Source organism: Pseudorca crassidens, chromosome 2 (assembly GCF_039906515.1).
Source record: "Pseudorca crassidens isolate mPseCra1 chromosome 2, mPseCra1.hap1, whole genome shotgun sequence".
In the NCBI taxonomy this organism is placed as follows: Eukaryota; Metazoa; Chordata; class Mammalia; order Artiodactyla; family Delphinidae; genus Pseudorca; species Pseudorca crassidens.
The window spans coordinates 21643730-21666280 of NC_090297.1; the positions used below are offsets into that span (position 1 = coordinate 21643730).

At 51.3% G+C, this 22551-nt stretch overlaps 1 protein-coding gene and 1 pseudogene across 2 annotated transcripts; one reads left to right on the plus strand and one right to left on the minus strand.

Annotated features, from left to right (window-relative positions):
* Positions 1-6495: 6495 nt before the first annotated feature.
* Positions 6496-21570, plus strand: THEMIS2 (thymocyte selection associated family member 2). Of its 2 annotated transcripts, none has more exons than XM_067725032.1 (6): positions 6496-6626; positions 8879-9019; positions 13073-13483; positions 15104-16167; positions 18550-18706; positions 19138-21570. In XM_067725032.1, exons 1-6 carry the CDS (start codon positions 6533-6535, stop codon positions 19188-19190), a joined length of 1920 nt encoding a protein of 639 aa, XP_067581133.1. In that variant the 5' UTR covers positions 6496-6532; the 3' UTR covers positions 19191-21570. The 2 variants fall into 2 exon arrangements, with proteins under 2 accessions (XP_067581133.1, XP_067581134.1); XM_067725033.1 differs by lacking the exon at positions 6496-6626 and adding an exon at positions 6886-6992.
* Positions 10006-12546, minus strand: LOC137212372 (programmed cell death protein 2 pseudogene; annotated as a pseudogene).
* Positions 21571-22551: the final 981 nt, after the last annotated feature.

A 22551-nucleotide genomic window follows, 5' to 3' on the forward strand; every position in this document is an offset into this window, starting at 1 on the left:
TCCCCGGAGCTCTCTCAAGCAGCGTTCCTAATCCCCTCTCCTCGTGCACCAGGAAACAAAGAGGGACGTAAAAGTCTCTTGCCTCTTCGGCAGTTCCAGACTTCTCCCCGGACTCTCTCCCGGCCAGCCGCGGCGCACCAATGCCCCGCAGGCTGTGTTCACGCCGCCAACCCCAGTCCTCTCCCGGCGCTCCGACAAAAGCCGGAGCCTCAGCTCCCAGTCCCGCCCGCCCCGGCGGGCGAGCAGACAAGCCTCTCGGCTGGTGAGTGCCGGTCGGCCCGATCCTCTGCGCTGGAATCTGTCCGCTTCGTCCTCCGCACCCCTGTTGCTGTGCTCTCCTCCGCGGCTCCCAAGCTCCCCCACTCCGCCTCCCGAAGCCTCCACCCGCGAAGGGGCTTCCTAGTGTGTGGACACCTTTCCTCCTTCACAGCTCTCTCCCGCTGGTGCAGGACCCGTCCCCATCCTTTTGTCTCTGTTTAGTTTTTTCTTTTGCCCTACCCAGGTACGTGGGGGGTTTCTTGCCTTTTGGGAGGTCTGAGGTCTTCTGCCAGCGTTCAGTAGATGCTCTGTCGGGATCTTTTTAGTTGTGGCATGCGAGATCTAATTCCCTGACCAGGGATCGAACCCGGGCCCCCTGCATTGGGAGCATGGAGTCTTAACCACTGGACCACCAGGGAAGTCCTAGTATATTGTCTTGTTTGACTGTTTTACTTTGTTTCTGCATTTTCTCACTTCTTGGATTAGATTTATCCTTTGGAACTAGGGGAAGGCCTAGGAGGCTAAAGTTTTTCCACAAATAAGAGGCAGGTGGAGGACTTGTTGGGGGGTGGTCTGTCCCGGGAAGGCACCATAGCATCTTGCTCGGTTACAGAAGGTTTTGGAAATTAAAAATGTAAAAGCAGAAAAAAATTTTAAAAGTTGTAGAACAGTTAGAAGATGAAGTCTATGAAATCTCCTGGAAAGTACAATAGAAACTCAAGGAGATGAAGAATTGGTCCAGAAGATACAACATACAAGTAAAAGATGCTAACAAAAGAGAGAAAAACGAAAAACAAACAAACAACAAAAAAAAAACAAAACAAGAAAGTTTCTAGACCTGAAGGTGTGAGTCTCCATATTAAAAAGATTCACAAGTGCCCAGAAGCAAGAATGAAAGACCTGCAGAGGGCTGAGCATGTGAAAAATCAGAGCACCAGGGACAGAGAGAAGACTCCCAACCTTCACACACAAGGAGTCTGGGGTAAAAATGACGCTGGACTCCCAACAGTAAACATGTTACTCCAAGACTATGGAGCCAAGTTTGGGGGAATACTGTTTACAACCTGGATTTCAATACCAGCCAGATCATTGCTGAAAAATAAACAATGCTGTACATTAGATTTAGGCTTAGACACAGTCTGAGAGAACTTGTTTTTTAAAGATCATGATAGGGACTTCCCTGGTGGTCCAGTGGGTAAGACTCCATGCTCCCATGCAGGGAGGAACTAGATCTCGCATGCTGCAACTAAGACCTGGTGCAGTCAAAATAAATAAATAAAAATAAATCTTAAAAAAAATAAAGATCAAGATAAAACACACATAACATAAAAGTGATCACTAGGTATATGGTTCAGGAGTGTTAAGTATATTCACATTGTTGTACAACCCATCTCCAGAAATTTTTCATCTTACAAAACTGAAACTTGATCCCCATTTTCCCTCCCTCCAGGCCCTGGCAGCCACTCTTTTACTTTCCGTCTCTATGATTTTGCCTACTCTAGATACCTTACATAAGTGGAATCATACAATATTTGTCCTTTTGTCAATGGCTTATTTCACTAGCATAATGTCCTCAAGGTTCATCCATGTTGTAGCATGTGTCAGGATTTCCTTCCTTCTTAAGGCTGAATAATATTCCATTTTATGTAATATATACCACATTCTGTTTATCTATTCATCTGTTGATGAACACTTGGGTTCCTTCCGCCTCCTGGGTATTGTCAATAACACTGTGATGAACATGTGGGTGTACGAATATCTGAGTCCCTGCATTCAATTCTTTTGGATATATACCTAGAAGTGGCATTGCTGGATCACATGATAACTCTATTGTTAATATTTTGAGGGAGAGATAAATTCTTTTAATCTCTGCTGAAAGGAGACAGCAGACCCTGCTATTCCCTGCAAGCCCAGAAACTACATAGAGGTTTTTGTAGTGTTTGGAACACAAAGCCTGACCCCTGCTCCCAGAACTGAGCCCACTTCCTTCCCTCTGCTCGCCAGCCATGCAGGTGCTGCAGTCCCTGCTGGGAGAGAAGCATCTGATGCAGGGAGCAGGGAGTTTTGGTTCTGTCCAGTCCCAGCTGGGACATGCTGGGGCAAAAAGCTCTTTGGGCTCACACTCACTTCCCCAGGCCCAAGCCCCATGGTTCCACTTTCTGTGTTCCCGCTCTGCTCTGCCCCCAGTTCCCTCCTCGGGACCTCGCTTGTTCCCAGGCCTGAGCAGCTCCTGCCCAGCCCCCCTCAGCTGTCACCCCTACTGATCTGCGCCCCTGCAAGATGTCTTGGGACCCTCCACTACCCCCACCCCCAGAGCCAGCATGCCCTAGGCCTTCCCTGAGGTCCTGGGGCTTGAAGAGGACTTGCAGCTAACTTTCCACCACACAGGAGGGAGCAGAGTCAGTCCTTCGGAGATTCACAACCACACATGGCTCCTCCTTGAGGAGATGCGAGTACTGAATATCTTTTTCCAGAAGGGATGTTCCTCCAGTGAACATCTACCAGGGAGGGACATCCCTCCAGGATGGTCTCCACAGCTGTCTCAGGGAGTCATTCATGTATATGAACCAAGCTACAGAAAATCTAGCAAACAGGCAAAGAAGACAGATCACCCCTCAAGCCCCCATGGTTCCCAGCTCCGGGAGCGTTACTCGTTTCCCGTGAGTTTTCTGCACACGATGGGCAACTCGATGTGTGTCTGCTGCTCAGGTGGGGCGCCCTCGACACCCAGAGGTACCATCACGTGGCAGACTGTCGTTCGATTTGTGAAAGGGCACACGTCTCATAGCCATCAGGGCCAGTGCCAGAGGAGGAAGTCCACAGGAGCCCAGGGAAGGCTCCAGGCTGTGGGACAGAAGCCTCGTAACCTAGCAACCAGCATGCAGAGGGCTTCCAGCCTCTGCCAGCTCACTCACCCCTGAGCAGAGGCAGCCTCCTCCTCTCTCCCATACCCTGCCCTTGACCTTCCTGACTGCTGGCCTGTTTCCCACCACCTTGGGCCAACATGCCACACTGGTGGACATTGAAGTGGACAGCAGGACATTGTAACCACCATGTCCAGCACTGCACCATCATTAGTCCCCTTTTCTTCCTGGAAAGGATCATCCCACCCACTTGGATGTTGCCTGAAAACCCCAGGCCACATGACAACACCTGCAAGAGTGGACGGTGCCAATGCAGCAGCAAGGGCCCCAGTCCCCAAAAGTCCCCCTGACCATCGGCTGCCCACAGCAGGTCCCGAGCCAGTCACCTTCAGACTCCAAAAATGCGACAGAGACTGTGGAGGAAACTCCAGCCCTTGGTCCTGGCAGGTACCCTCCTCTCAGCTCCTTCCCACGGCAGCTCCCCAGCCTCTCTGTGAGCCTGGGATTCCCTCTCCACACCCCACTCGGCTCTTGAGGGACCTGGGGAGGCCCAGACCAGTGTTTTGGGGGTGGAAAGGGCTCGGGTGACGGCCAGCATAGGCCTGGCTTCCAATTCCATTTCCTCCATTTGCATATTGCATAAGAGCAAAGAAGAGTTTCCCACTCAGACTCTTATTTCCCTAAAATAGAAAGCAGGGTGCTGGGAGAAGGAAATAAGAGCTGAGATCTCTAAGAAATGACACAGGCACAGGAGGCCCTAGGGAAATAATAGTGATAACAGATATCGAGCGCTTGGCATGTGCCCAGATGCCTATGTTACACTATCATTTTCACCAACACCCCACTCTCACCAGTTCCCATTGTACAGAGGAGACTGAGATTCAGAGAGGTTAAGGAACTTGCCCAAGGTCACACAGCTAAGTGATGGAGCTAGGATTCAAGCTCAGCTCTATCTCCAAAGCCCGCCTTTTTTTTTTTTTGTGGTACACGGGCCTCTCACTGTCGTGGCCTCTCCTGTTGAGGAGCACAGGCTCCGGACGTGCAGGCTCAGCGGCCATGGCTCACGGGCCCAGCCGCTCCGCGGCATGTGGGATCTTCCCGGACCAGGGCACGAACCCGCGTCCCCTGCATCGGCAGGCGGACTCCCAACCACTGCTCCACTGGGGAAGCCCCCCACACTGTATATTTCTTACTGATGACTCATTTATTTTGCAGGTGGAAGTTTGTACTACAGGAGCTGCTTCTTGAAGGTCAGGGCTGGACCTGATTTCAGCTGGGTCATGGGACAGGCAGTGGTGTCTGTAAACGTCTATGCAAGGAAAGAAAAAGACGGAAAGAAAAAGACAAAAAGTACAGGCAACACAGTGGCAAGGAGCACTCTCAGCGACCAGAGCATGGTTTCTAAACACCATTCTCCAATAAAAGGAACCAAGGCTTCTGGGAGAAATGCCTGATTGTAGGGTGAGGGCAGGGAAAAGACAAGATGACCCTGGAGCATCTGATAGCACCAGGCAGTAAGGAGGTGCTCAGAGAAGGGAACAATGGGGGTATGGCAAAGGGTCCCAGGGGCCAGACTGGGGGAACTCCCAAAGCTGGAACAATCTGAGAAACAAAATAAATAATGTAGTATTAGATTATAGTCAAAAGTATAAATTAAATATACATGAGTCCATACTGACATAAATAATTGAATAAATAAATGGGGGAGAAGAGACAAATCTTTCTTACAGAAGAATTCCAGATAATTTATTTGGATGCTGCCCCTTCCAGGAAGCGGGGCTGAGTTCCCCCTGAGTTCCTTCCAAAGAGCAGCTTTACTGTGGTGAAACCTGGAAACACCACCTTAACCAAGTGGTCAAGTGTAACATCACAGTGAGAAGTCACGTGGATATGTCACGTGCCCCCCGGAGGGTGTGATGAGAAGGACACCTTACCTTGGTAGTATCCTCCCCCTAAAATTCATAACCCCAGTCTAGTCATGAGGAAGACATCAGAAAACAACAACAACAACAAATTGAGGGACATTCTGCAAAAATACCTGACCAGTACTCTTTAAGACGGTCAAGGTTATAAGAACAAGGTCAAGGAAAGGTTGAGAAAGTGTCACAGACAGGAGACATTATGACTAAATGCAATATGGAATCCTGGTTGGGATCCTGGGCCAGAAAAAGAACAGCAGTGAAAAAACAGATAAAATGCAAATAAAGTCTGTAGTTCAGTTAACAGCAACGCAGCAATGTTGGTTTCTTAGTTTTGGCAAATGCACCCTGGTAATGTGAGATGCTACCAACAGGGGAATTTGAAACTAGCTGAGGGATATATGGGAAATCTCTACTATTTTTGCAACTTTACTGTAAATCAAAAATTAAAAACAAACAAACAAACCACACACACACCCAGGCAAAATAAAGAGTAGAAAGAAACACAGCAAAATGTTCGTTATATTTGGGAAAAGAATGTCCTCTTTTTATTTGTCAAATGCCTTTAATTAGGGTTTATTCTTTTCATTTTAAACTTTTGTTATTATTTCTGATTAGAAGTCCTCTGTTATTTTATAGTGACAAAAAACGAAATAAAGCATTTTGTACAATATCTATATTATCTCATTTAATCCTCACGATCAGTTTAGAAAAGATTCTTTCTTCCATTTTACAGATGAGGAAACTAGAACTCAACACCAAAGTGATTTGCCTAAAGTTATATAACAAGCCAGAGGAGGAGCTGGGACTTGAACCTCTGTCTGACTCCTGAGGCACAGGGAGATGGAAAATCCTTATCCCCTCCGGGGTCAGGGGAAGTGGTTGGTCTCTCTCCTAAGCTGATTTCTCTTTAGCCCAAGGAAGAATTTTTAAGTAGAATTGCGTCCTGGAAAGGTAATAAGCGGCAGAGGACCATGGAGTGTCCCGGAGAGGGATTCGGGAGGCCTGATGCTCTATCTTCCTCCTCAGACCCAAAGGGCAGGCTGTGTTCCTCCTGTGAGACTCAGAACTACACCAGGAGGGCCGTGTTTCCTCGTTCGGAGAGGACAGGGGGTATAACGAGGGTGAGTGGGAGTCGGGGGTTTCTCCATCTTCATCCTCGTCTTCCCTCCACTATGGGGCACCTCACTGATGGCTGGGCTCGTAGGGACCAGCTCTTATTTACTCAGAGTCTCCCGGATGTCAGGTCCTGGTCTTGACCTTCTAAATCCTGCCGCCAATGTGAGAGGTGGGTACTGCAACCCCCTTGTAGAGACAAGGGAACTGAGGCCGGGAGAGAGAGGTGGCGCGTCCCAGAACGCGGCGTCGCATCCCCAACGCCCCTGGGCGGGGCGCTCCAGCCACCCCCGCCCCGCTGGGCCGGCCGGGCGGGGCTGCCGCGCTCGGCGGCGGGCGGGCCGTTCAGTGTGCGCCCAGCGAGCCGCGCGGACCATGGAACCTGTGTCGCTGCAGGACTTCGTGTGCGCCCTGGACCCCGCCTCCCTCCCGCGTGTGCTGCGGGTCTGCTCGGGTGTCTACTTCCAGGGTGAGTGAAGGGCCGAGACCCCTCCGACCTCGGCCCCGCGGCGGACCGGTTCTCCCTGCCAGGGCGTTAGAAACCCGGGACACTGCGCCCTGGGTTCGAATCCCGACGCTGCCGCTACCCAAGTTGTGTGATTTGGGGCCACACTCCAACTTCGCCGGGTCACGGCTTTTGCTTGCGTGGAATGCGGGATCACTGATTGCCCCGCAGGGTGGTGATGGGAAGTCCATGAGCTCAGATACTCAAGTGGGTGGAACCGAGCCAAGCTGGGGCGGAACTGCGTTGCGCATTGCATGAGGTCCTACCGTGCAGGGTTGCGGCATTCAGGCGCTCACGCCGCCAGGCTATTGCTTGATTCTCAAGAGCCAGGTCAGCCTTCCCCTCCGTATGCCCTCCCACTCCTCCCCTTGGACGTTTATCTACACGTCCTTCTTTCAGTCCCCCCATCCCGCCTTTGCCCTCTGCTTGGCACTGGGCCGTACTTGATCCGATCAACTCTTCAGTTCTCAGCTAAAATGACTCCTCCTCCGGGAAGCCTTCCTGGCTCCTTGCACACCCGCACATCTGCCCACATGGCCGCAGCCCACCTGGTTCACAGGGATGGTACACAGCTGGGGCTTAGTAGTCATTGCCTGAAAGGGTGAGAGGGGAGGGATTGACAGGCAGTGAGGGGAGAGGCGGCGGCTCTGAGGGTAAGGGAGGACCTGTGGGTGACTGAGTAGGAAAGGTGGAGGGCGAGGAGAGAGGGAAGTGAGAGTCTGGGTGGGGTGCAGGAGGCTACTTCCTTAGAGAGCAAACTACATCTGAGTGCCCTGCCTTATCCGTTCCCTCCATCCGCTCCCTTGCTCCGCCACAGCAGCTTCCAGAAAAGTGTTCTGAGGCCCCAAGTGGGGTTCCTAGATCAAGGGTGAGACGCCTGGAGGGCCCCACAGGGGGCAGGACGGGCCACCACACCATGGGGTCTCGCCAGGCCCACTTGGGAATCTGAGGGATCTGGGTTCAAATTCCGCTCTCCCTGGGGGCTTCCTGCAGGCATCTGTGCTCTGTTTGCCGTCCCCCTGACACCCCGTCCCACTGTATGTCGCAATACTTGCGTTTCCTCATTATGCTCCCCGCCCGGGGGGGGGGGGGGTGGGGGGGGCTGGAGTGGCGGAAGTGAGGGTAAGAGAAGAACCTGACAGGATGAGAGTGTGGGAGTGGGGTGAAGTGGAGAGGGGCAGATGGTGATACTGATGGGGCAGATGGCTGTGGTCACCGCGTGGTTAGGAGCCCCAATTTGGAGGCAGATTATGTCCTGGGTGGAGTCCCAGTTCTGCCTCCTATTACCTGATGATCTCGGGCGGCCCATTCACCCTTGCCAAGGCTCGGTTTCCATATTTAGAAAAGAGAAACTGTCCTTCCCTCCAGGGGCAGTCACGAGTCTTAAGTGCTATGACACGTCTGCAGGGCCGAGCACAGCGCCGGGCATATAGTAAGTGCTCAGCACCAGGGCTGCTCTTGTTACCAGCCCCGAGCGTCTGTAGACAGAAGTGTGTGTTTTATGAGCCTGTGTGTATTTTCCTGGGGATAAGGGGTGGGATTTTCATCAGTTTCTCAGGGCTGTTGTAAAGGACCCTGCCGGGGCTGCCCTGGGGGTGCAGTAGCGTCAGGTGGCCTGGAGGCTTGCCCACCTGCACTGTCTGTCCCTCATCAGCAGGATGGGTCGCTGTGTGTGAGAGATCTTTACTGAGCATCTTCCATGCTCTGGACCCTGCTATAGCCCTTTAAACCTTGTAAGTCAGGGCCCAGACCCGCCTACTGGGCCCACCCTGTCAGCAGCCCGCCACCCCCTCCTGTGCTTCTCTTAACAGCAAGTCATCTGAAGAAGAAAACGCCAGTGTGGGTGTTTGGCTTTGTGTGATCTCGGGGCAGTCACCGAACCTCCCTGGGCCTGATTTTGTAGCTAATAAGGGAACTGGGATTTACTGGGTTGTTTATTCATTCATGACTTAAACACACACACTTCGAGGCTGGGCCTGTGCCGGCTGAGATGCATCAGTCCTGCCCTGTGAGCTGAGTTCAGGAGGCAAGGGGATGTGACCACAGAGGGGTACAGTCAGCGCTAAAAGAAGGCAGAGCGGCATCAGGGAAGAGCATTCCAGGCACCGGAACAACGTGTGCAAAGGTGTGACCGAGCAGTGCCTGGGGGCAACAGGGCACAGGCGGCGCAGCGCTTGGCCTTTGCTGAACGGGTGAAACTGACTCTGTCTCCGCAGGCTCCATCTACGAGATCTCCGGGAATGAGTGCTCCCTCTCCACAGGAGACCTGATCAAGGTCACCTGTGTTCGCCTCCAGAAGGTGGTCTGCGAGAACCCGGGGACGGGCCAGACCATGGAGCTCGCTCCCAACTTCCAGGGTAAGGCAGGCACCTCTATCTCCCTGAGTGTCCTGGAACCCTCCAGGCACACCCTCGGGCACATGTGACCCCAAAACAAACTCCCACCCCTCTGGGTTGGCACACACTGCTCTCACATCCACCACTACCCAGCCCCGAGACCCGAATGTCCTCTGAGTGCTCTGACGGTGTCCTGAGCTGGCATGGCTGTGTCCTCTCCGTGTCCATCTCTGATTACATCTGCCTCTTGGCTGGGCCTTTTTTTGTTTCATGTCTTTGTCCACGTGCCAGTTTTCATGTTCGCTCCCACATTCACTCACCAAACATTTATTGACACTTGCTGTGTGCCAGGCCTCGTGCTGGGGGCTGGGGTGTGGGGTTCAGGATGAAGCAGATGCAGCCCTCTCCGGCGGGGAGTTTCCAGGATGGCAGTGAGGAGGACAACAGCACAAGTAGGCACCAGTTTGGAGAGGGCTCCGAGCAAGAGTGGCCTGCCTCTCCAGAGGTCTGTGCAGGCTTCCTGGAGGAGGTGGCACCTCAGCTGGAGGAAGGATCCCAGCTAGAGGGAGTAGCATGAGCACACTGGTGCTCCAGAAACCCCCTGTAGCGCATTCATTGCAGGAGGTGTGTAGTGTGGTGGACCAGGGGCCTGGACGCTGAAGCCAGCAGCCTGGATGGGAATCCCACCTCTGCCGGCTACTAGCTGTGGCTGTGGTTAGTTCCCGTGACCTCTCTGCGCCTCAGCTTCCTCTTCTGTAATGGGGCAGTCAGCCTTGATGTGACGATTAAATGAGTTGCCATGTATGATGCACTTAGAACAGGGCTGGGCTCAGAGCAGGCACCCTCTGTGGGCTTGTTCTCAGTATGGTTTCCTGTGATCGCTGAAGGGGACCAGTGAGGGCATGGGTTCCAGGTGAGGGGCAAGTTGTGGGGAGGTGAGCGGGAGCCAGACCGTAGGGGGGCGGGGGGAGCTTGTGTGGGGCACGGACACATTTCGTTCTTTTTTTTTTTTGACTTAATTAGGCACATAACCCATTTTTATTATAGAAAGAAATATACATATAAGTAAAAAGATCATGTCACTTAGTCCCACTGTTCAGTTAACCAGTTCACATCTAGTGCATATCATTCCAGATATTTTTGGTGTACATACACGTGTATAAATATTTTTACAAAAATAGCATACTATGAATACCATCTACAATGGTACCTTGGCATCTTTATCTTACTTGATGTACATATAAGTCTGTATCATTAAGACTGTGTAGCCTCCTGCTGGACAGATACACAACACCTAAAACAACATCTTTGTGTATCTCTGGTATAATTATTTCCTTAGGATAAAGTCCTAGAAATGGAATTAGAAGGTCTAAGAGATGATGAATATTTTGAGGCTTCACACCGTTGTCTTTAGGCGGTATCTGTTATATCTTGCTTCCAAACAAATTCCTCTGTGTAGCCAGTGCCCAGGCCACAGCTTTCAGCACAGGTGAAGACAGCCAGGACACCCCAGTCGACACTCCTGCCCAGTCTGTCGGCCTTCAGGTAGTTGAGCAGATGAGGCATGACGTGGAATTCAAATATTCTCTTGGCACCACAGTGGCAATCTGGAATATCCTTTTCTTGAGGGATAGTTTCACAAGAGATCCAGATGGGGGCAATCCCTCTGCCGTATCTGAGACGTTGTTCTGGCTCAAGGGATATTTTGGTTTTAAACTTCTGGAAAATTCTATCTTCCCTAGATTCATGTTTTGCCATGGAATCCAATTCTTCCTCAGGTGCTTCACCCATGCTACCTATAATCTCTGATTCATCATCTTTTTCCACAACTTCAGGCATAATCTCATCTTCTGTTTCTATTACAATTTCAAATTCTGGAAAAAGGAAGCTGTGGTCTGGAACTGTACTGTCCAAATCATCTTCTTGTGTACAAGCCTGCTTATGTCCCAATCTCCAGTCCAAAGTCTGATGCTCCTTGCTGCAGTAATGTGCCTTGTGACATCGGGGGCATGTTTTGGGGCCTAAACAGCCACAAACTCTGCAGAGATGAGCACCGAACTCGAGCTGGAGGCACACGGATTCTCCTGTCTCCGGCGGAGGATCCTCAGAAGGTGGCTCATAGGCGTAGAAGTCATTTCTCCTAGGCAATTGATTTCTAAAAACTCGTAGGCCGGCGCAGCACGGTGGCGTTCGGCAGCAGAAAAGGAAGAGACCGCAGTGGAAGGCGAAGGCGCGGCCCGGAAGCGGTGCGTACAGCTGCAGCAGGAAGGCCAGTGGGCGGCCGCACAGCGCGCAGGCCAGCCCCGCGGGCCCCGGCAGCCCGGCTGCGCCGAGCCACGGCGGCCAGACGCCCACCTTGCTGGGGAACTGCTCGCTGCGCAGCCGCCACGCCGGCGCCGCCTCCACCTTTTTTTTTTTTTTAAAAGGCTTTATAAATTTAATTTAATTTTTTTATAAATTCATTTATTTATTTAATTTTTGGCTGTGTTGGGTCTTCGTTGCTCCGCATGGGCTTTTCTCTAGTTGCGGTAAGCAGGGGCTACTCTTCGTTGCAGTGCACGCGCTTCTCACTGCAGTGGCTTCTCTTGCTGTGGAGCACGGGCTCTAGGCGCATGGGTTTCAGTAGTTGCAGCACACAGGCTCAGTAGTTGTGGCTTGTGGGCTCTAGAGTGCAGGCTCAGTAGTTGTGGCGCACGGACTTAGGTGCTCCGTGGCATGTGGGATCTTCCCAGACCAGGGATCGAACCTGTGTCTCCTGCATTGACAGGCAGATTCTTAAGCACTGAACCACCAGGGAAGTCCCCACATTTCAGCCTTTATTTTGAAGGTATTAAGTAGCCAAAGCGCTTTTAAATAGGGAAGTGATGTGTTTTGTTTTGTATTTTGAGGGTTTTTAAAAAATTTGAAATAATTTCAAATTTACAGAAGACTTGCTAGAACTCCTGTATACTGTTTATCCAGATTCACCAGTTAAGCATGTTGTTACATTTGCTTTCCCTCTCTCTGTATATTATATATACATACACACACACATATATACATATGAACATATATTACTATATATGTGTGTGTATATATATCTTTTTTCTGAACCATCTGAGAGTTATAGACATGATGCCCCATTACATCTGAATATTACTCCCAGTATTTAGCGTAACTCCTATAAAACAAGGACATTCACTCACAACACTGTAGTTCAGTGATTAAATTCAGGAAATTTAATATTGATACAATACTACTGTCTAACCCACAGTCTGTATTCAGATTTCACCAGCCGCCCTACTAATGTCCTTGATAGCCCGGTGTTTGCCTTGATCCAGAATCTAGTCCCAGATTGCACATGACATTCAGTTGGCCTCCTTTAGTCTCCTTCAGGCTAGAATAGTTCCTCAGCCTTCCTTTGTCTTGCTATCAACATTTTTGAAGAGTCTAGATCAGTACGTTTGCAGAATGTCCCTCAGACTGACTTTGTGTGGTACTTCCTTGAATAGATTTGTGTTGAGGGTTTTGGGCAGGAAGGCCCTGGAAGTGATATTATGTCCAGACATGGGGTATTTTAGGCCAGTCTGGTGGCAGAAGAATGGACAGGGCAGGGGGAGGGGTAGAGGGGCGGTCAGAGGTCATTTGGCCAGTAGCTCCTGGGTTTCTAGTTTGGGAGGGACTGTGGCACTCACCCACCCAGAATGGGGTGGTAGGTGCTGGTGTGTGGGAATGGAGCAGTGGTGAGGTATCTGGAGACAAAGATGGCAAAGTGAGAGGCAGGTGGGGTCAGCAGGTAGGAAAATGTGGCAGTGTGTCTGTTCTGTTCTGTCTCTGGTGACAATCCCTCTATGTCCGTGCCTGTGTCAGAAGGAACTGTCCCCACCCCTGCCCTCACTGTCCATTTGCAATGGTCACTTGCTGCCTGCCATCCCTCAGCCCTGCAGCCTGGATATCCAAATGCTGGCCCACCCTTGGCCCCTGTCCTCGGGGGACTCTGGCTGGTTCTCTGCAGCCAGACCTGGGCATGGGATATGAGGCCCTGGGCTCGGCAAAGGTCTGCCCCACCCTGACACCGCCTGCTGTGCCCCACAGGCAACTTCAGCCCCCTCACTGGCCCCCAGAGCTATGGAACCCTGGAGGAGCTGGTCTCTGCTGCAACCCAGAGCTCCAAGCAGCTGCCCATCTGCTTCATGTCGACCCACAGAATCACCACCAAGGCCAGGGTGGTGCCTCAGGAGCAGCCCCTCAAGCTTGAGGCTGTGGAAATGCACCTCGGGACCTGCTGTGCCCGCTGTGTGCTGGGCACCGGGGCCCAGCAGGTGATTCTGCACTTGCCCCTGTCCCAGAAGGGGCCCTTCTGGGAACTGGAGCCTGGGCCCCCTCGGACTCTGCTCCAGGTGCTGCAGGACCCGGCCCTGAGGGACACCATCCTCACCTGCCCCGCCCTCCCCTGGCACTCCCTGACCCTGATGCCCCAGTATGAGGTCGAAGCCATCATGCACTGTGAGTTCCCCGGGCAGGTGGGTGGGCCCGGGGGCGGGAGGGACAGAGGGGGCCCTGGGGAGCTGCTCTGCTGGGAAGATGCCCCCTATCCCCGTGGATAGTCCAGGGATTCCAGGTGGTTTACCTGGTATATACAACGTAACAGAATAAAGAATCCCCAATAGTGGAAGTTAGGTGCAAAAGGAGATAGGAAAATGGGTAACTTGAGTGAGGTCCCACGTACTTTATAAAGTTTGGCAAAAGTTGGGCTGTGAGGTTGCCCGCAGCTAGGACAAAGAAACATAGTGTTAGAAAGTGCAGCGTTGACCATTTGCTCAGGAGAAATATATTTTCCTGTTGCTGGGGAGAGCAAGATTGTTCGTGAAGGGCCTCCTGTCTGGGAGGGTACTGTCTGGCTGAATCCCCCAGCTGTTTCATAGGTTACTTCTTAGGACAGGCTGGTGGCTGCACACAGAGGGTTGGTGAAACGGAGGCAGAAGCTGGCCAGGTCTGGCCGGTCGGAGGCCAAGCTGGAGCAGAGGTAGAAGAATGGGTGTATGTGTAGAGGTGCCCAGGGCACCCCCATTCTTCACCCTCCACTCAGCCTTGGCCTCTTGACTGGCCAGGTTCTGCCTCTGCCTCACCAACCCTGCTCTGGATGCTGCCAGCAGCCTGACTCAGTCCTGTCCTAAGAAACAACCTAGGCTTTGTTTGCTAGTTTTTGTAAAAATAAGTTGACTGCCCTGGAGAATGAGGCAGCTCAGGTAATTTATAAAGCATTCTGAATTAAAAAAACAACAGTATAATGAACCCAGATGTGCCCATCTCCCAGCTTCAGCCGATTATCAGCTCATCTGGCACAGAGCAAAAATCCCAACCATGTGACCTGAGGGAAGTCACCACCACTCCTCGGAGCCTCAGTGTTCTCATCTGCAAAACAGGGAGAACATTCCGTGTGGTGTGGCTCAAACAACATAGTGGGCGGGCCAGTTTTCCTCAGACTCTTACAGAGTTTATGCACCAGGCGCTATCAATGCCAGGACAGGAGGAGGTTGTCCAAAGTCATGTAGGCAGTGTTTTTCTTGATTTGGTTCTATCTATTTAAATCCAGAAAGGATTTGGAACGACAGCTTATAAAATTACATTCAAAATTCAATTAAAATTTTAAAAGTGAACTGATTGGATATTCAGTGATATTAAGGAATTATCAAATTATTATTATTTCAATGTGATCATAGCCTAGTGGTTATTATTTTTGAAATTTTAGTTACCCCTTCTTTTAGCAATACATGTTGAAATAGTCACAGATGGCAAGATGTGATTATTCTGATTCCAAATAATCCAGTGGAAGGGGAATGGATAGATAGGGGCATAAAGGAAAGAAAATGGGCCATGGGTTAAATGTTGAAGCTGGGTGACAGGTACATTGGGGTTCACTATGCTATTCTACTTTTATAAATATTTTAAAAACTTTTTATAGTAACTTTTAAAAAAGAGGTTGAAGGAAAGAGTGGGCAAGGAATCTGGTACAACAGGAAAATGCTGGTAGGAAAGAAAAGATGAAGACAGGAGAGAGGTTAGCAGGCTCAGACCTCTGAGGGGTGGAGGGTGCGCACCTGAGCTGACCTCTCCCCTCCACAGTGCGCAGGACCATCGTCAAGATCCCCTCCACGCTGGAGGTTGACGTGGAGGATATCACCGCCTCCTCTCAGCACATCCACTTCATACAACCGCTGCTGCTGAGCGAAGCCCTGGCCCGGGGAGGCCCCTTCCCCCTGCCCACAGAGATCCTGGAAGTTCCGGAGGGGCCCCCCATCTTCCTCAGCCCGTGGCTGAGCTCCTTACGGAAGGGCCAGAGGCTCTGCATCTATGGCGTGGCCTCGCCACCCTGGCGGGTCCTGGCCTCAACCAAGGGCCGGAAAGTGCCCAGACACTTCATGATCTCTGGGGCCTACCAGGGCAAGCTGCGGCGGCGGCCGAGAGAGTTCCCCACGGCCTACGACCTCCTGGGTGCTCTCCAGCCAGGCCAGCCACTCCGGGTAGTGGCCACAAAGGACTGTGAAGGAGACGGGTTGGAGAACCCCGGGTTCATGTCCCTGGCCATGGGAGACAGGCTGGAGGTGTTGGGGTCTGGCCAGGCCCTTGGGGTTCAAGAGAGGGACATGAATGTCCTGGTGTGTCAGCGGCTGAGTGACCAGCCTGGGGAGGAAGAGTATGAAGAGGCAGAGGACCAAGAACAGATTCTGCTGCCCCTCCACTTCTCTGGCGGCTTCGTGGAAGAGCTGGGTGATGGCCGGCGCTACAGCCTGCAGGATCTGATTGCCCAGTTCCCACTGCCCTGTGAGGTCAAGGTGGTGGCCAAGGATGCCAGCCACCCTGATGACCCTCTGCCCTCCTTCCTGGGCCTGCGGCTGGAGGAGAAGATCATGGAACCCTTCTTGGTGGTCAGCCTGGACTCCAACCCTGAGATGTGCTTCGAGGTCTCTCCCCGGTGGCTGGACCTGACTGTCGTGGAAGCCGAGGGGCAGCCAAGCCAGCCGGCTGGGCCCCTCCCCGTAGTCCCAGTGGAGGAGCTGACAGAGGCCTTCTATTATCACCTTCGGAAGTCACCGGCCTTTGAGGGTCAAGCTCCCCCGCCCAGGCCTCCGAAAAGTAAGGGCCTCAGTGGGCAGAAGCAGCAGGTCAGCAAGGCGAAAGGTGTCAAGGTACCAACAGAACCCAAGTGGGCAGGGAGGGGCCACCTGTAGGGATCATCAGGGTCCTGCCGTTTCTTCTTTGTCTGTCTGGCATCATGCCTCTTACAGCTGTACAGGACATGCAGTTTGTTTATTTTTGAATTTTATTTTTTTATACAGCAGGTTCTTATTAGTTACCTATTTTATACACATTAGTGTATATATGTCAACCCCGATCTCCCAGTTCATCCCACCGCCGCCACTACCCACCCACCCCCACTTTCCCTCATTGGGGTCCATATGCTTGTTCTCTACATCTGTCTCTATTTCCAGAACGTGCAGTTTATAAACGTGCACGCTTTGTACCTATTATTGGATCCTGACCATCCTGACATTGGTGTGATCATTCATATTTTACAGTCGAGAAAATGAGGTCTCAGCGACTGTGAGACTCACTCAAAGTCACACAGTTTGTAAATGGGGGGGCCTGAACTGGAGCGGAAGCATTGTGACTCCAAGTTCACGGTGCTTTACCTCTCTCTGCTACCCCTGCTGTCACTCCCTAGCTCAAGCTACAGCATTTTTCACCTAAACTCTTCCAGCAGCCTCTTCAACCCCTCCCCACGGCTGTCAGAATGGCCTCCCACATCCTTCCCTGGTCACTATGGGGCCTCAGCCCCACCTCCTGAAACCTTCCATGGCTCCCCATTGCTGGGGGTAATGCGAACCCCTTAACATGGTATCCAGGGTCCTTCATAGCTGACTTCAGTCTCACCTTCCCAGGCCCACCTTCCACCACTGCTCAGCAGCTCCAACCACCGAGGAACTCCTGATGCTCTCGGTATGCCAGGATTCCTGCCTCAGCACTTCACACACACCAGTCCTTCTGCCAGGAACATTCTTCCTCCTTTCAGGCTCACGGGCAAGGCTCAGCTCATTTCCTCCAAGGCGGTGACAGTTCTCCCTCTTCTGTAGTCACACTGCACGCTGTACGTAGCTTGGAGGTGGGAGGCCATGTAGTTTTAATTAGTTGTACTTGGTCTCTGGCTAGAACAAGAGTCCTGTGGGGCAGGGACCTCCCACTGCAAGGCAGGCAGAGAAAGTGCCAGTGAGTCCGAACTGAACCAAACTGAATCACGACAAGCGGGCAAAGAACCTGAGTCAGAAACACGAAGTTCACGTCCCTGTTTCCTCACTCTGTGGGCTGTACTTCCTCTCTGGGCATGTTTCCTCACCAGTGAGCCTGGGATAACATCACTAACTCTCAGTGCTGTTTTGTTAGCCTCTACTCGTGGGGCGCTTACCCTGGGGTGGCCCCTTATGCATACGTACTGCCCCACCCAGCTCTCACGGCGTCCCTCTGAGGTGGGCGCTGATAGCCACGCTCTGCTGAGAATGGGGGGCGTGGTGGGGTTGGGGGAGTGATCTACATAAAAAGCACTTTGTAAACTGTAACAAGCATACTGTTTTGGGATGTGCAGAGACTTGGATTTCGTACTGTGTGGGGAGGCAGTGGGATGGCAGTGGAAGTTAAAAAGATGAACCCTGAGCGATCTCAGCCCCAGAAGGGGCTCGTATCTGTGGGGCAGGGGGTAAGGTAGTCGTTTTCTGACAGAACCAAAAATAGACTGGGACATCTGAAACACAGGCCTTGTGACAGTGCTGGAAAGAATGTGGTACAAAGAGTTGAGACCTCCATCCCAGCCTTGGTTCCTGACGGCTCCTCTGGGATGGCTCCTGCTTGTTGCCCTAGAACGCGCAATTTCCCTCCCTGGGAATCAGTATTCTCCGCTGCTCATCAGGGAGCCGTACTGTTTGCTGTTGAAAGCATGACGTGGGGAGAAGAGGAGCGGCTTTACAGGTCACTGACATGGCTCTGCGTCTGAAGCCTGGCCCGGCCAGGGATCCCGTGTGAGGCTTGACATGGCACACTCTTTCTGAGCCTGGTTCCTCACGTGTAAACTGGGAACTCTAAACAGCTCCTCAGAGAGTCACTTGAGGGTGAATGAACGGATATGCATACAGCTTCTGGCACATGGTAGGATTTCAATAAAAGTCCTCTTCCTTCTGGGACCCCTCTCAGCTCTGTACTCTGTTTGTCCTGAGGCTTTGTGACTACTTTTTTCTCCTTTAGCAAAAGATTTGGAGGACAATGACCAAATCCCTGTGTAAAAATGCAGAGACAGCCTGTCTCTAGCCCCCAACCCTATCATGTTTCACCCTGGCCCCTTTCTCCCCTGCCAAAGAACAGTTCAAGTGCTTGTAGCAAAAACACCTGGCGTCCTGAGAAGCCATACACTGAAAAGTTCAGAGGGGAGCAGAGGAAGTGAGATTTGAAGGAAATTGCATTTCAGGTACTCTCTTACCCCATTTCTTGGGACCCTGCTAACTTCTGCTTTTTTTACCACTTAGTCTTCTGAAGCCTTCGAATTGCAGGAACCACCTCTGATGCCTAAACCCAAGAGGAAGACCTTGCGAAAGGTCATCAAGGACAGCTGCAATTTATACAGTGCGATTCCTGGTCACAAGAAAGGTCCCAGGCCCACTAAGCCCATCACTCAGGATACAAGTGAGTCTGTCAGCCCCTGTTCACCCCTGTCTTTCCTTCTCCCCTCCCCCATGCCATTCTGCTGCTGCTTTTGCCTCTGATGGTGCTGGCCATACCCTCAGCAGGGCTCTGCTCGTGAGCGACCCTTCCACAGTCCCAGTTGGATGGACAGGCCTATATGAGATGGGCGTAGGCTGAAGGGTCCCTACTGTCCTTCTCCCAGTGGCTCCAGGGCCCTGGCAAGGAAAATGAGTTCATCTCCCAACTACCCTCCCCAAGGCACACAGGAGAATGTTTGCAAAGTGTTCAGACACAACAAACTGTGGTTTCTGGGCTAGCAAGGACCTTAGAGCATCCAGACCAAGCCCTCCCCTGTTCAAGGGACGAAAGTACCCTAAAGAGGGGAAGGAACCTAAGGCCAAAGGTCCTCACTGACTTGGATTCTTTTGCAGATGATGAACACAATTACGAAGAAATACTTGAGCAGTTTCCGAAAACCCTCTAGGTGCTGGAGAAACCTTACTTCCTAACTGCTGCTTCTCAGGGAACCCGAGATATCAGCCAACTATTACAAGCCTTTAGAGGACCCTGGACAAGGTCTCTCAGAAATCAGACTGTGGACAAGGAGTGGCCGGGTGGGGACTGACTGGAAGTAGGATAGGCCCTGCACCAGCTTCCCTCTGGCTCCTCTGGGCCCAGCACCTTGCATCTGGCTCCTTCAGGCTCAGAGCTTTGGCATCAAGTAGCCAGCTGCGTTCTACTCAATCCTGCACCCCAACACCAGTTGTCCCACTTGTTAGTGCAGAAAGGAATCCAAGACACTGCCCACCTCGGTGACGGCAGCACAGTGCCTCCTGCCTCTTGGTAAAGGGGACTCAATCCTGACGACACACTGCACTGAGAGCCTTCTGTAATGCTGGCCGCCCCTGCTCCACTCTCTCCTCTCTCTCGCCGTCCCCCACCCAGGCTCCGAGCCCCTGAGGGACCAGGACTGTCTTCCTCATCTCTGCAGCACCCAGCACATGACCGTTGTAGGTGACTATCCAAGATTATTTCACTTTAAAAGCACAGAATAAAAATGACATCTGAGCTTCGGGAAAAATGATAAGAGATGATCACTTACTAAGTTCTGTCTGAGTACCAGACCCTTTACAAACCCTATCTAAATCAACTCCCTGAGGCAGACAAGGCCTGGTTTTAAAGATCGGGAAACAAACTAGTCTAGTGTGCTTCAGCGGGCAGGCTAGTCATGGGCCTGGGTCAGGATCCTTGCTCACCACCTACAAGTGATTTTAACCTCTCTAAGCTTCAGTTTCTTCACATGCAAAATGAAACTAAGTTATCTACCTCAAAAGATTGTTTTAAGGATCGACTGAGATCACATCTGTAGAGCATTTATCACAGTGCCTGGCTCATAATAAATATTCAGTAAACATGTTAGTATCATTACTGTTGACCAAGATCTGAGAGCTGTACCTGTCTCTAAAACCAACACCCCTTTCACATGCTTACACTGTCTCCTAGTCATGGAATTCATCCCAGTGTTTATACTGTGTTCCTGGGCTGTGGAGACAGAGCCAGTATAACGAGATAAGAGAAGAAATACAAGCCTGTGCCTATGCAGAGAATAACTCAGTTTCCAGGGTCAGTTAAGGCCTGTTTAGTAAGGTAAGACCACAGGCCTCACTTCCTAGAAGTAGTGGGACTTTGGTTTCTTGGGCTAATGCAGTCACGGAATTAAGCACCATGGTCAGCGAAGGACAGGAGAGAGACAAAAAGATGGAAGGAGTGTCCAGTGGAGGCGGGAGCCGAAAGAGGGTCAAATTCCCACTCCTGGATTCGAGGCACTACACCTGAGTGTGTCCTTCCTTTGCCTCCTAACATCCCTCTGGCTCTCTGGACCCATGTACTTCCCAGGCCGCCACACTCCAGCAGGGCATTCTCCAGGTGACCACTGAGCAGTGACTACGTGCTGCTGGGCCAGTCCCCAGTATCTAGCACCCATGCTCATCTCCACACCAGTTCCCACGCCCTCCTCCACAGACGCAATCTCTACCACACAGGAGGACCCTGAGGAAGAGAGTACTCTGGGAAAAGCAATAAGCAAGAGACAGAAAGTTCCTCCTTGGCACCGAACCCCTAGGGATCAGGACCCCATGCAAATGTCCACAGTTTCACGTTCACGTTTGCAGTTAATCTTGGCGCCAAATTGAGCAAGATCACAAAAGGGGGGCAGAGGAGAGGGGCCACCAGTTCCCACAAAAGGGGGTTTCTGAGTGGCCAAATGCTGCCATGAGGAGAAAGCCACCAATTTCATAGCAGGGAAGGCTGGGCTTAAAAGGAAAACATGTTTGAAAACCACAACTGTGACTGTCTTACTAGAGCAGTAAGGGTAGGAAGGGAATGGACCAAAGGCTGATACCACCCTCAGGGTGCTTTTGTCTTCTTTACCTCTGGAATAAACCGCTGGGTGGTGGGGAGGGAACTATAATGGGGCTAGAGATTCCCCCAAGCAGTGGTCTCCAAAGTGAGGACACAAGATGATTGACTGGGAAACAGAGAAGAATTACAGTTGACCCCCAACACGGTAAAAAAATCCACATACAACTTTACAGTTGACCCTCCTCACCTGCAGATTCAACCAACTGCAGATCGTGTAGTATGTGTTTATTGGAAAAAATCTGCATATAAGTGGACCTGCACAGCTCAAACCGTGATGTTCAAGGGTCAACTGTATTGGTACATCCTTTCATATTTATTTTTAATATCCTTTTTCATTTCTAATTTTGAGTGTTTTGTAATATATATAATAAACTAATATAGTAACTGATATAGTAAATAACTGCTAAGTAAATGAATATAACCTGGGGATGCATGCTCAAAAATTTATCGAGTTTTGAATTTCCCTCAACAACATTTTAAAAAACAAATCTATTAATTCACATAGGACACTAATTCTTACTGGTTTTTCTCTAGTTAAATCCAATAAAGTACCACTATTTCCCAAGGAGCCTCATCTCCCACTGTACACCTAAAGAGATCTTCCTGAGACTAGGCTAGACTCATGGCTTGGCTGTGACACTGGGGATTTCTGAGAACTTGGGTCATAGTGCTGTTCCTGCTGTCTCAACAATGTACCAAGAGAACACTGCATACCTGACATCCCAGGTGACGACAAATATCCAAAATGCAAGTTTCCCTGGCTTGAGCAGGTAGAAGCTCTACAGAGGCTGGCGTTTCACTCTGCTGAGCAGTGGCCTACCTCTGCTCAGCCCCACGGGCCTCCATAGTGCTCAGAATCCACAGAGCTCCTGTGATACCGTGTCAATGCCAAGGAGGCAGGGAATTCAGTATCCCTGAGTAGCTACTCTGTGTTATTGGGAATGCTGAATCAGCAAGTCCTGGGACACCAATTTCTTATTTTGCTTTATATTCCTAGTAGCTGACCAATGGGTTGACACAGTAGGTATTCAATAAACACTCGCTGAGGGCTCCCCTGGTGGCGCAGTGGTTTAAAGTCCACCTGCCGATGCAGGGGACGCGGGTTCGTGCCCTGGTCTGGGAAGATCCCACATGCCGCAGAGCGGCTGGGCCCGTGAGCCATGGCCGCTGAGCCTGCGCGTCTGGAGCCTGTGCTCCGCAATGGGAGAGGCCGCAACAGTGAGAGGCCCGCGTACAACCAAAAAAACAAAAAAAAACAAAAAAAAACTCGCTGAATTAATGAGTAAGTAGTTTTTGATTGCTAAATCATAGAATTCAAAATCAAAAGAAAAAGTGACTTCCACCCAGAACCACTGCTATTGCCCCCTTGCCCATTTGAGGGCATTAGCATGGTAACTAGAAAGAGAAGTCCACCACCCATAGAA

Coding starts and splice junctions, on each gene's coding strand:
- THEMIS2 (XM_067725032.1), top strand. CDS start 6,533: ATGGAACCTGTGTCGCTGCAGGACTTCGTGTGCGCCCTGGACCCCGCC. Junction 13,484..15,103: donor GGTCGAAGCCATCATGCACT/GTGAGTTCCCCG, acceptor TCCCCTCCACAG/TGCGCAGGACCATCGTCAAG. Junction 18,707..19,137: donor GCCCATCACTCAGGATACAA/GTGAGTCTGTCA, acceptor ATTCTTTTGCAG/ATGATGAACACAATTACGAA.